The sequence below is a fragment of the Equus caballus genome, chromosome 1 (assembly GCF_041296265.1).
Source record: "Equus caballus isolate H_3958 breed thoroughbred chromosome 1, TB-T2T, whole genome shotgun sequence".
NCBI lineage: Eukaryota > Metazoa > Chordata > Mammalia > Perissodactyla > Equidae > Equus > Equus caballus.
Window position 1 is genome coordinate 125,207,246 of NC_091684.1, and position 12,421 is coordinate 125,219,666.

The 12,421-nt window shown below is 42.4% G+C and overlaps 1 protein-coding gene across 3 annotated transcripts in view; it reads right to left on the reverse strand.

Annotated features, from left to right (window-relative positions):
- The window catches only part of OCA2 (OCA2 melanosomal transmembrane protein), a 365,906-nt gene that overhangs the window by 224,999 nt on the left and 128,486 nt on the right, over positions 1-12,421 (reverse strand). For all 3 annotated transcript variants that reach the window (XM_023652076.2, XM_014734075.3, XM_070231431.1), the window contains 2 exons: positions 7,505-7,637; positions 1,549-1,696 (listed from right to left, as the gene is read on the reverse strand). In XM_023652076.2, the coding sequence (XP_023507844.2) occupies positions 1,549-1,696; positions 7,505-7,637 (281 nt within the window). The remainder of the gene's footprint in view (positions 1-1,548; positions 1,697-7,504; positions 7,638-12,421) is intronic.

Sequence of the window (12,421 nt, forward strand, 5' to 3'; positions counted from 1 at the left end):
GTGTCAAAGGCAGCTGACCACACAGACCTAAAGGGAATCACGGTAGACCCAGGCAAATGATTCTGAGGACGATTTGTTAAAAGAAAATGTGGAAACAAGACTAGCAGAGTTAGCACTTGCCTTAGATTGCCCTCATTCTAATCTGCTCCTCAGTGATGTGTGGCCTTGTGAAGCCACTGCCCTCTCTGGGCCCCAGTTTCCTTCTCTGTGATTCACACAGCACAGGATGAGCTGGCAGAAACTTGGTGAATCTCTGAGCCCACATGTTTCTTCACATTTGTAACCTTGAGATACACTCAATATATCTTTAACACCCCAGACCAGATGAAGCTCACTGAAACTTGAAGGTCAGTAGGTTAAATACATTCAGGGAAATTTACTTCTGCATCTTTAATTTACAAAGTTTCTACTTTTAAGATCCATGCATGTTATTGAAGTTGGTCATTCTGTCCCCAGCCTGCAACTCAGGGCCTTCCTATAGCCTGAGGACACCAGGTCCTGCTTCTCCAGCATCTCAGAGGGTGGAGGTGGGTCCTGGGCTGGGATTGAGCTGATGCTGCTGAGAGAGCACCTCACCCTGGGCTGCATCTCTGAATACAGCAAGTCTCCACATGCTCGCCTTCTCCCTCCACTAACAGACCAGGCTGGGAGACAGCCACGCTGTGTGACCTTCCAGAGTCAGTGCTGGCCCTGCACCTGGTTCCTCCTCAGCCTGATTGCCCACTCTCTGGAAACGCAGGGCTGGTTTCAGCAAACTGCAACGTGTAAGATCATTCTCACTGCGTTCACAAGGATTCACATTTCCCCTTGCCTTGACAGACTTCTCATCTCCACCCAGTTCCCAGCTCCGCTGCAGGAATGCCTCAGTGTCCCCAAGGATCAGGTCCCTGCTTTTCCTGTCAGCACTTCCAGGGTGAAGACAGGCTGGGACTCAGCACTTCGTCCAAGTCGGGAGGAAAATCTCACCAACTTGTTGGTTCCCTTTATGTATCAGCTTTGATTAAAACCAAATTCCAGAAAGCGAATTGAGTAGGATTCGGGTGTTCTTTGAGCTCCCTGAAAATCAAATACTGAGAGAATATTTTGTTAAATTAGCTTGTTATATTAACTGTTTTTGATTCTTGTTATGCAACAAGCATTACATGTGGAGGTGTGACAGGCAGCAGCTGAGTGTGGACTCAATCCCCGGCGTCACTCTTTCCTAGCTGTATAATCCCGGGCAAGTTGTTCAGATTCTATGAGCCTTAGCTTTCTCACCATTCCAGAGAGCTAAGGGAGGGTTGGATAAAATAATGCCCCACAAGAGGCTTAGCACAGTGTATGGCATCCAAACTTACTCACTGGCATGCAGCCAGCATTACTATTTTGCAGTACCATGGAGTACTCTGAAGAACAGTGATTTTAACTCGATTTGTACACTCTATGACATTGGGACACTACTGGGGTGGTAGTAAATAGGTTGTTGACACAATCCAACCATTGAGCACAACTGTTAAAGATGAGAACCACTTTTGTAAACCGAGTGGCCCAAGCAGCCTGGCCTGATACCTGCGGAAGGTGCGCAGCCTGCAGGCCAGCAGGCGCTCCAGTGCCAGCACCTTCCCCAAGAGCAGGTCACGCACCGCCGTCTCCTCACGGCTGGCTGGGCTGATGCGCTGTGCAGTCAGGCGCCAGACGTGGATCTCGTGCTTCAGTTCTGTAGGAAAGGAAAGGCGAGGCGTGAGTCTCCAGCAACCCCAGATGTCAGCTAACACCCGACTCCCCTCACCACCTTCCAAGAACAGGAAACACGCACCTGATGACACACAGATAACCAAGGGCCAAACCAAAGCAGAGGTTTCTTAGCATTCAGATTATTGTAATGGGACCAGAAGACAAAGCTGACTTTAAAAAATTACCATGGATCCAAAGAAATGCAACTGCAACTCTTTGAGGGAAGAGTAAATTCTTGAATAGGCACATCAAAGCTAGTACCCAACAACCTTTTCCCCTCCCAGCAAATTACTTCTTGCAGCCAGTAGTTCAGGTCCTGCTTTGGCCCAAATCCAGATACTGTCCAATCTTTGAAACAGATCTAGTGAACATCACAAATACAAGTGTAGTTCTCAGTCAGTGGTGCCTGGGGCTCCCCGAAAGGGCATTTGGTAAGAGCAGAAGACGAGGAAAGCCCTCCCTCCTGAACAGGCCTCCCAAGTTGAACTTGTGTCTATGAAAGGACACAGGTGAGAGAGATGTAGACAATCTTATAAAATACTGAAATTAATAGAATGGGGTAAATTTTCACCCATCAATGAATTATGACACCTTCTGATATAGAAAAGTAGAGAGAAATGAATTGTCAATTCATCAGCTCCTAAAATACTAAAATCTTTTACGAAAATTTTCATTTAACCTCTATTTTACCATTAAAGATACTATATAAATTTCTCAGAATATCCACTACAAAAACATAAGGAAGCACAATATTTTCATGAATCACCTATGTGCAATGCACTACACCACATATCACAAATATTCAAGATGAAATTAAGGTACTGATCTCTTACAAGCAGGACTAGAGCACTTGACAACTAGCTCAGGGTGGAGGCAAGGCAGGCAGTTATCCAAAGACCTGTGAGGTAGCATGCACATGCAAGTTCAATGACAAGGAAAACACCATCTTTTAAGCTCCCTCTATTCAGTACACAAGTGTTGATCACCTACTATGTGGCAGACCTAACTATAAACACTGAGAAAACAAATATGAACTTGGCATAGAGAGGCAGACTGTAAATGAAGCAAGTCAAGACTCAGACGAGAGAACCACAGAGTATAAGAGCACTCAAACTCTCTCAGTTGACATGTGGTTTCTCTAAAGGGTAACCCTTACAAAGATGAAAACTCTTTAGAACTAAGATGCTTACTATGCTTTCAACCAGTACATAGTGATACTTTGTAACTTGCTAAAATAAAATAAACTTTGGAATAATTCAAAAGTCTCCACAGAGAAACAGATCCATAATTTCCTTTTGGAAAGTCTCACACCTCATTAAACACCCTATGAGGTTATGATAATATAAAAAGGAGGAGCAGGAGGAGGAGGATAAAAACGAATGAACTAGCCTTCTAACATGTGAGCATGAAAACCCCATGCCGGGACAGGGAACAGGAGAAGATGTTGTGCCGAGGCTTCAGTGAAGGTTCAGACAGTGCCAGTATTTCACTCAATGCTCTGAACCTCATTATGTACAGGATATCATTCAAAGCCCATCCATAAAGTACTTGAGATTTTCCGGCCATTCTTTCAAAGCATCCTGGTGATGGACACTTTCCCAAACAGCTGATCAAATTTGAAGGGCTACACAGGAGCATGGCTTGGCTCCAGGGCTGGCCCATGGGCACAGGTGGGAGTCCTCTCCACATCTGTGTTTGGAGAAGCAATAACTGGCAGCCACTGCCATGTCTGTGAAGCTGGTCTTCCTGGTCCCTTGGGCTCCTTTCTGCAGGTGTCCTCTCCAGAGGCAGCCTCAGGCCCTTCATGCACACCCAGAGCCCAGCTGGCTTCTACTCCACCAAATCAAATAGGGCAAGCTACTCTACCCAGTTCAATCCATACATTAACTTTTGTTTTCCTAACTGTGAAATGAAATACATCATCAATTATGAGGGCATGTATTTGAGAGAGATTTTTCCCAGGAGAAGGGAGCTCATTGCCTGCACCCAGAACTGAGTTTACCCAGGCACATTCACTCTTCATTTTCTGGACTTCCTCTGCGCCTCCTCTGCCATTTCCCCACCCTGTCTCCTCTGCTAAGCTCTAAGACCATGGTCCCACTGGGCTACTTGATACTGCCCTCTGAATTTTGTACTGCAATTCACAGACAAACATTCCACCTTCCCCCACAAAACTCTCTGTCCTCTCAAGTTCTTAATTTTTATATGATATCATTAATCTTCCTGGTATATGAGCCTGAAATGTCATTTTGGTCTTATCAATGTCATTCTCCTCTATATCTCTGCATTAACCTTATTGGACATGTAATAGGTGCCAGAAACCATGCTAGATGCTAAAGGAGAAAAATAAATTGATAAGTTACAGGACAGATCTCCAACAACTAGAAAGAGATATGATATATCATTAAAATCATGAACCAGGGAAGTATTGGGCCACAAGAGCAATTCAGGATATGCTGGTGTGGTTCTTGTAGAGTCCACTTGTTCCTGTCTGAAGTCACCAACTTGTTCAGGTCTCATCTCCTCACACTTGCCGATTCTGATTGCTCCTCACTAACCTTTGACTGGAGTCACTTCCTACCAATCCACCCCTGGTTAATCATAAAACACTGCTTGTCCTGTCTATCTATCTATCTACCTACCTACCTATCTATCTATCTATCTGCAGAAGCTATCCATCTATCTAAATATTTACAGTTAAATAGATAGATATATAGAAAGAAGAAATCTATTTATCTTCCTATTTACCTATCTTCTAGGAAGACAGATCTGTCTAAGTTGATCTATCTAGGAAGATAGACAGACAGATAAACAGAGATATAGATAGATAGATAGATGATAGATAGATAGATAGATAGATAGATAGATAGATAGATAGATAGATAGATTTCTCCTTTCAAATATTCAGTGGTTGCGGAATCTGCAGTTACATCAAGCAACCCAAAATTGGAGGTCCTTACAACCAAGAGTGACCCAGAGCAATCACCCTGACTCTGCACAGCCTGCTCTGTGCTGATTTACAGCCTGTCTTGGCAGTGCCATAGGGTTTCAGCATTATCCAAGTTCTTCTACTTCCAACCATCCCCTCCCACTTCACTCAAAGCTTTTCTCAGCTACTTACTCAGGAAGAGTGGAGGAACTGATTATACAGATTTGTTTTCTATTCTTCTAAATCCATGTATCCCAAATTCATCTCAAGATAAGACTCTCCAGAAAAGCTTATTAACAGCACAAAATTCCTGGGAGTAGGACTGATAATCTACACATATAACAATTATGATCACCAGGGAGGTTGTGGAGAGCTGGCACAACTGGAAAAGATAACTGCTCAGCTGTCCACTGAGGTGCAGCTGTGCCTACACAAGCTTCAAGAGACAGATTATCCATTGTGATTGTTGATTATCCATTGTGATCATAATCTCCATATACTAGTTGATGATAAAACATTATGAATACCTCTAACTGCTTGATATGGGTTGAATTGTGTCCCCCCCAAAAACAATTCATGTATTGAAGTTCTAATCCCCAGTACCTCAGAATGTGATCTTATAGGATCACTGCAGGTGTAATTAGTTATGATAAGGTTATTAAGTTCCCCCAAATCCAAGAGGACTTGGTGTCCTTATAGATGGAGGAAATATGGACACAGACACACACACAGAGTATGCCACATGAACATGGCCACTGAAAAGCCAAGAGAGAGGCCTGGAACAGATCCTTCCTCACTGACAACCAACCGGCAGGCACCTTGATTTTGAACTTCCAGCCTCCAGCATTGTAATGAAGTAAATTTCTGTTGTTTAAGCCACACAGTCTATAACATTTTGTTAGAGCAGCCTAAGCAAACTAATACACTAGCCAATGACAAAAGTGGATCAAGGCATCTCATTGCCAAAAATATCTCTTTGTTTAAAAAAAAAAAAAGGAAGCATTGATTAAATTTTTCTTCAAAATAAGGAAATAATGGAATCACTTGTAGTTGTTCCCTTCCTAATAAAGCTGTAAAAGGACAGCACGATCTGGGACTCTTTTTTTCTCAAGAAAGGCATGTGTTCTGCTCTGTAGACCACCAAGGGGTGAGGATTTATCAATGCTATCAAGAAAATGCAATCCTCTTCCAATGAAGTAAACTATGCTCCATAGAAGGAAGCTTTCATGGTCCTGCTACCAAAAGGACTTTCCCATTTGGCCCCTAGCACCTGTGCCCTCATCCTCCTTTCCCTACAGCCCCCCTGCACTAGGCTTACCACCAATAGCTCAGGACCTATTTGGTGGGGCCCATGCTGATGCCTGTCCCCAGTAAGCAGGTGGAGCACAGGCAGTGTGGTCACGTCCTATACTTACATTGCCTTTACTCAGGTCTAGGCTGAGGGACTGCCTTGGGAACTTCCTGTTGCTTGATTGTGTTTAAAGAACCATTTTTATATCCACAAGGCACTCCAATTTTTTGTGCATTCAGTAGATAAATATGGCCTAAAATAGAAATTTCTGCTTATCATCCAATTTACCTGGCAGAAGCAAGTAACTAAATCTTACTAGGAACAAGCTTGTTTTATACAGATGACTATTGAGAAGGTATATAAGACAATGTTTTCCTAACTAGAACAAAAATAGTCAAATTCTGAAGACAAAAGTCACACGTGAAAGAAAGGCAAATCTTCCTTGTATAGATACCATCTGATTAGCAGAAGGGCTGGCAAGAACATGCTTAAATCCTCAGCTATTCATCTGGAAATGGGATTTGGTTATCCTACCAAAAATAAAGAAAACTTCAAGTCATGTACAACACAAGGACAGAGGAATAAGACAGGATGAGAGAGGTAAACATACAATCTGTAAGCTCTGTGAGGACACGTGTGAACCACGTCAGCTGAAACCAGAGAGGAAGAAATGCACTTTCATCACTGTGCTCCTGTCACCCAGATGCACTCTGTTACCCAGGCAACCTGCACAGAGTCCTGCACAAGGCCTGGCCAAGGAGAGGCTGGTTGTCTCCGAAATAATCTATTGCTTCTAATATGTCCTGGTCAGTAATATTCTCAATAAAACTTCTACTAAGATTTTTAAGTGGGGAAAATGCAAAACCAGAAGATGGCCACAATCCCTCTTCCTGCTAGAGGGTGGCCCACCGATACACTCTTTTTTTTTTTTTTAAAGATTTTTATTTTTTTCCTTTTTCTCCCCAAAGCCCCCCGGTACATAGTTGTATATTCTTCACTGTGGGTCCTTCTAGTTGTGGCATGTGGGACGCTGCCTCAGCGTGGCTTGAGGAGCAGTGCCATGTCCACGCCCAGGATTCAAACCAACGAAACACTGGGCTGCCTACAGCGGAGCACGTGAACTTAACCACTCAGCCACAGGGCCAGCCTTCGAATACACTCTTGACTAACATGGTATATTATCCCCTGTGCTGGATTATGTTGCCATTTTTGTAGTCGCATTTAATCTCAAACTACAACATAATAGAACACCACAGTCTATAAGCTATGCTATTTGTATTGTATACATGTGATGTTGTCAAGATGTCATGACATGCGAGCTGTATACAGCGGCCATTGCTTCCCACATTTCACTGTACAGAAAACTAAAGAGGCATGGCTCATGGATTTAAAGCATATTGTGTACCAGAAAGCAGATAGAGACATACTGAGTGGGCAGCATCCACTCACTGATACTTCCCTGATGTTCTACGTGTGATAAACCTCCTGCCTTTTTGTGGCAACTTCCCCAGAGGAAAAATAGTATTGTGGTAGTAACCTCTGAGGCCATATGAGAAGGTGCTTACACTCACCGACAATCTCACTGGGTTCCTTGTTATAAAGCTTTTTGTTCCAGTAAAGGAGTCTGAGGAGTGGAAAGGAGAACAGGAGAACGAAGCAAATACCAACGAACATGTGCGCTGTGAATCCTGCGAAGTCCAAGCCCTGGAGATAGGAAAGGAGACATGAAATGACAGATAAGCCTGTCCTCTGCACAGGTGTAGCCCCCACTCAGGGATCCCCCCACATCAGGAATCCAGAGAGGGCTAAGTGCTGAGCCCAAGCATGGGAGGCCAGCGTTAGCTCAAGGACCATGGAGTGCAGCACAAAGCTCACAGAAGAACAGGTGCTCTTCTCCAAAGTTCTAAAAACGTCTGAAGTTTGTTTCTTTCATGTCAAAAAACCAACTCTTACCTAAACTGACAAACAAACTTGGGAGGAAACAAAAACATGCCATCACATGTAATCCCAACCTTGGCTGGGTCTACCTTCACCAGTGGACTGACACATTCCCCCAAAATGAAAATAAAACAGAGGGAGCAAAACATAAAACGATGTTGCAATATTTGCCCATTTCAAGGTAAATTGGGTTTTTTAAATATTTCACATAAGCCCCTGCCATCAATTTGAAAGAGCATCCTCATGCTTGGAGAGCAAAGCCCTCTGCAGGGTGCCCAGTGGCCATCAGGATTGTGGCTGCCCAGAGTGTCCTGACTAGCCTCAAGTATCCCAGGCAGGAGCCCTCTCCTCCCCACTCTTCTGTTGCCTGTCTGCAGGGCTATTTGCCATGGTCAGCTGCTGGGACATCTTTGTTGTTGGGTAAAATCCCCATTAGGTTTAATATGTCAGGAAATAAGTCAACAGCATCATTGGTTGGTTTTGTTCTTTCATTAACTTTGTGCTTATACCATTAGTATGATAGATGAGGCTACTGTCTGCATGAAGCTGGCTGTGAGAAACAGCTTCTCACTGGTGAGAACTCCAAGGCTTTTTTGTAGTGTTCATGGACCCCTGGTGCCACTAAAGGACATCAGAGGTCCAATGATCAAGCACAAGTGTGAGGGAAACCCCAGGGTATGAGGGACCACAGGGGTGAAGCAAGAGTGGTTTCACAGAACATGGTCAGTCTAGCTCTGCACTGGAGGCTGCAGGGGAGGCATTCACATTGCAGGTGGGAGGCTAGGTCCCATGGGATGTCAGAGAGGATCTCATGAGATGTGCCCAAGGAGGGAGTCAAGAAGATCACCTTCCAAAAGACTGAGTTGGAAGGAGTGATTTCAACTATATTAATTGTTTATTAAAATTAACTTATTTGGAGCGACATCAGCATCATGGCAGAGTAAGCTTTCCAGAGACACTCTCCCCTCCAACATACAACAAAAAGGAGCAACCACATTCCAATGGAAAATACCCTGAAAGCACAAAAATCCTCAGAGAGTCACGGCAGCCACACGACAGAGGGCAGAGAGGCTGGAGTGCCCCTTGGAGAAGCTGGAACAGGGTAAGAGAGATCTTTGAGCCCTCCCCAAAGACTGTGGTCACTGCTGCAGGAGGCTCCAGGAGGGAAAGAGTGGGGGAGGGGTCATGGGTCCGCAGGATCACTCAGGGCTCCCTAGGGCCCTTGCAGCCTATAGGGAAACCCTTTAACGGGATGAAAGCTTTCACACAGGGATGACTTCATCAAGCCAAGCCCCAGGAGACCCGATAGCAACAGCGGATCAGAAACGGGGACTGCACACAGGAGAAAGCGCCCCTCCTCTGACCTGCACCACGCCATCTCGGCTGAAGGCAGAGGCTCAGAATATGTGGCTTGCGACCCCCACCCAGTGGCGACAGGCTGTAACTGCAAGCGAATAATATCACAATGGGAAAGACTCGTCCTTCCAGCATCAGGCAATTCATCAAATCTTCAGACCAGAGAGAAAACGACAAGCACCCAGAATTCAGCCCTGAGGACACAGAAATAAGTAAACTAAACAACAATGAATTCAAAATAGCTATCATCAAAAAACTCAATGAGGTAAAAGAGAATATAGAGAAACAATTCAACGAGTTTAGGAGCTACTTCACAAAAGGGATTGAAACTATAAAGAACCAATCAGAAATATTAGAGATGAAAGACACAACAGAAGAGATAAAAAAAAATACGGATTCCCTGAATGTTCGTGAGGACAACACAGAAGAGTGAATCAGCATAACCAAAGATAGACATATTGAAATGCTTCCAGACAGAGGAGGAGAGAGAAATGAGACTAAAAGGAAATGAAGAAAGTGTCCAAGAAATATCCGACTCAATGAGGAAATGCAACATAAGAATTATAGGTATTCAAGTTGAAGAGACAGGGAATGAAGCAGAAAGTGTGGTCAAAGAAATAATAGAAGAGAACTTCCCAAATCTAGGGAATTAGAGGGAAATGTGTGTGGAGGAAACTTTCAGGTCTCCTAGATTTGTGAATGTAAAAAGACCTACTGCAAGGCATATAGTAGTAAAAATGGCAAAAATGAATGACAAATAAAGAATACTCAGGGCAGCAAGGCAGAAGAAAATAACCTACAAAGGAACCCCTATCAGACTTTCAGCAGATTTCTCTACAGAAATCTTACAGGCTAGGAGAGACTGGAGTGACATATTCAAAATTTTAAAAGATAAATATCTTCAGCCAAGAATACTCTATCCAGCAAAAATATCCTTCAGATATGAGGGAGAAATTAAATCTTTCCCAGACAAACAAGAGCTAAGGGACTTTGTAGCCACGAGATCACACCTACAAGAAATCCTCAAGAAGGCCCTCATACCTAAAAAAAAGAAAAAAAGGAACAAAGGGGGTCACAAAACAGAGAATAAGTAGACAAATGATAGACAGAATCAGAATAGGATAGCAAATACTCAACTATAGCATTAGGCTAAAGGGAAGGAAAACACCAAAAACAAAGACAATCTTGTTACTTTAACCACAAACTCACAACAAAAGTTGAATAAGATATGAGAAAAACAACTTAGGAGGGGAGGAGGAAAGGGACTGAAACAGTTTAGACTGAGGAAATAAGAGGCCATCAGAAAATGGACTATGTTATGCACGAGATTCTGAAAACAAACTTCAGGGTGGCCACTAAACTAAAAAGCACAACAGAGACACAAATAAGAAATAAGGAAAAAACGAAGAAACACACCTTAAAAAACCGCATAATTCAATGGGTAGACCAAAACGCATGGGACAAGAAACAAAGGAAATGCAAGAAAACTGGAAAAGAGTCATATAATGACAGCATTGAGCCCTCATACATCAATAATCACCCTCAATGTAAACAGACTGAACTCTCCAATAGAAAGACACAGAAGGCAGGATGGATTAAAGAACAAGATCCAACAATTTGTTGCCTCCAGGAAACACATCTCAGCTCCAATGACAAATACAGGCTCAGAGTGAAGGGGTGGAAGACAATAATCCAAGCTAATGCCAAACAAAAGAAAGCAGCTGTCACAATACTTATATCAGACAAAGTAGACTTCAAGAAAAGGCAGGTAAAGAGAGACAAAGAGGGGCAGTATATAATGATCAAAGGGAGATTCCATCAAGAAGAAATAACCCTTATAAATATCTATGCACCAAACACAGGAGCACCAAAGTTCATAAAGCAACTATTAACAAACCTAAAAGAAGATAACACAATAATAGAAGAAAATAGAATAGAAGAAAATAACACAATAATAGTAGGGGACCTCAACCACACTCACATCATTGGACAGATCATCCAGACAGAAAATCAACAAGAAAACAGTGGAATTAACTGAAAAGCTAAAACAGTTGGACTTAATAGACATATATAGAACACTCTATCCAAAAACAGCAGAATACACATTCTTCTCAAGTGCACATGGAATATTCTCAAGGATAGACCATAGGTTGGAAACAACAGAAGCCTCTACAAATTTAAAAAAATTGAAAAAATAAGCATCTTCTCCAATCATAATGCTATAAAGCTAGAAATTAATTACAATAAGAAAGTTGAGACAGGGACAAAGATGTGGAGACTAAACAATATGCTATTGAACAAGCCATGGATCATTGAAGAAATTAAAGAAGAAATCAAAAAATATCTGAAGACAAATGAAAATGATTACATGCCATACCAACTCATAGGGGATGCAGCAAAAGCCATATTAAGAGGGATATTCATCGTAATACAGGCACATCTTAACAAACAAGAAAATTCCCAAATAAGCAATCTCAAATTACACCTAAGTGAATTAGAAAATGAAGAACAAACAAAGCCCAAAGTGAGCAGAAGGAGAGAAACAATAAAAATCACAGCAGAAATAAATGCTACTGAAACAAAAAAGGCAGTAGAAAGGATCAATGAAACAAAGAGCTGGTTCTTTGAGAAGATAAATAAAATTGACAAACCCCTAGCCAGACTTACAAAGAACAAAGGAGAGAAGGGTCAAATAAACAAAATCAGAAAAGAAAGGGGAGAAATAACAACAGGCTCCACAGAAATACAATGGATTATAAGAGAATATTATGAAAAATTATATGCCAACAAAATGGATAACTTAGGGGAAATGGATAAATTCTTAGACTCTTGCAACCTCCCAAAGCTGAGTCAAGAAGAAACAGATAATCTGAACAGACCAATCACAAGGAAAGAGATTGAAACAACCATCAAAAGCATCCCAAAGAATAAAACCCCAGGACCAGATGGCTTTCCTGGGGAATTCTACCAAACTTTCAGAGAGGATTTAATACCTATCCTTTTCAAGCTATTCCAAAAAATTAGGGAGGATGGAACACTACCTAACACATTCTACGAGGCCAACATCATTCTGATACCAAAGCCTGACAAGGACAGCACAAAAAAGGAGAACTACAGGCCAATATCGCTGATGAACATAGATGCAAAAATTCTCAACAAAATTTTGGCAACCCGAATTCAGCAATTCATCAAAA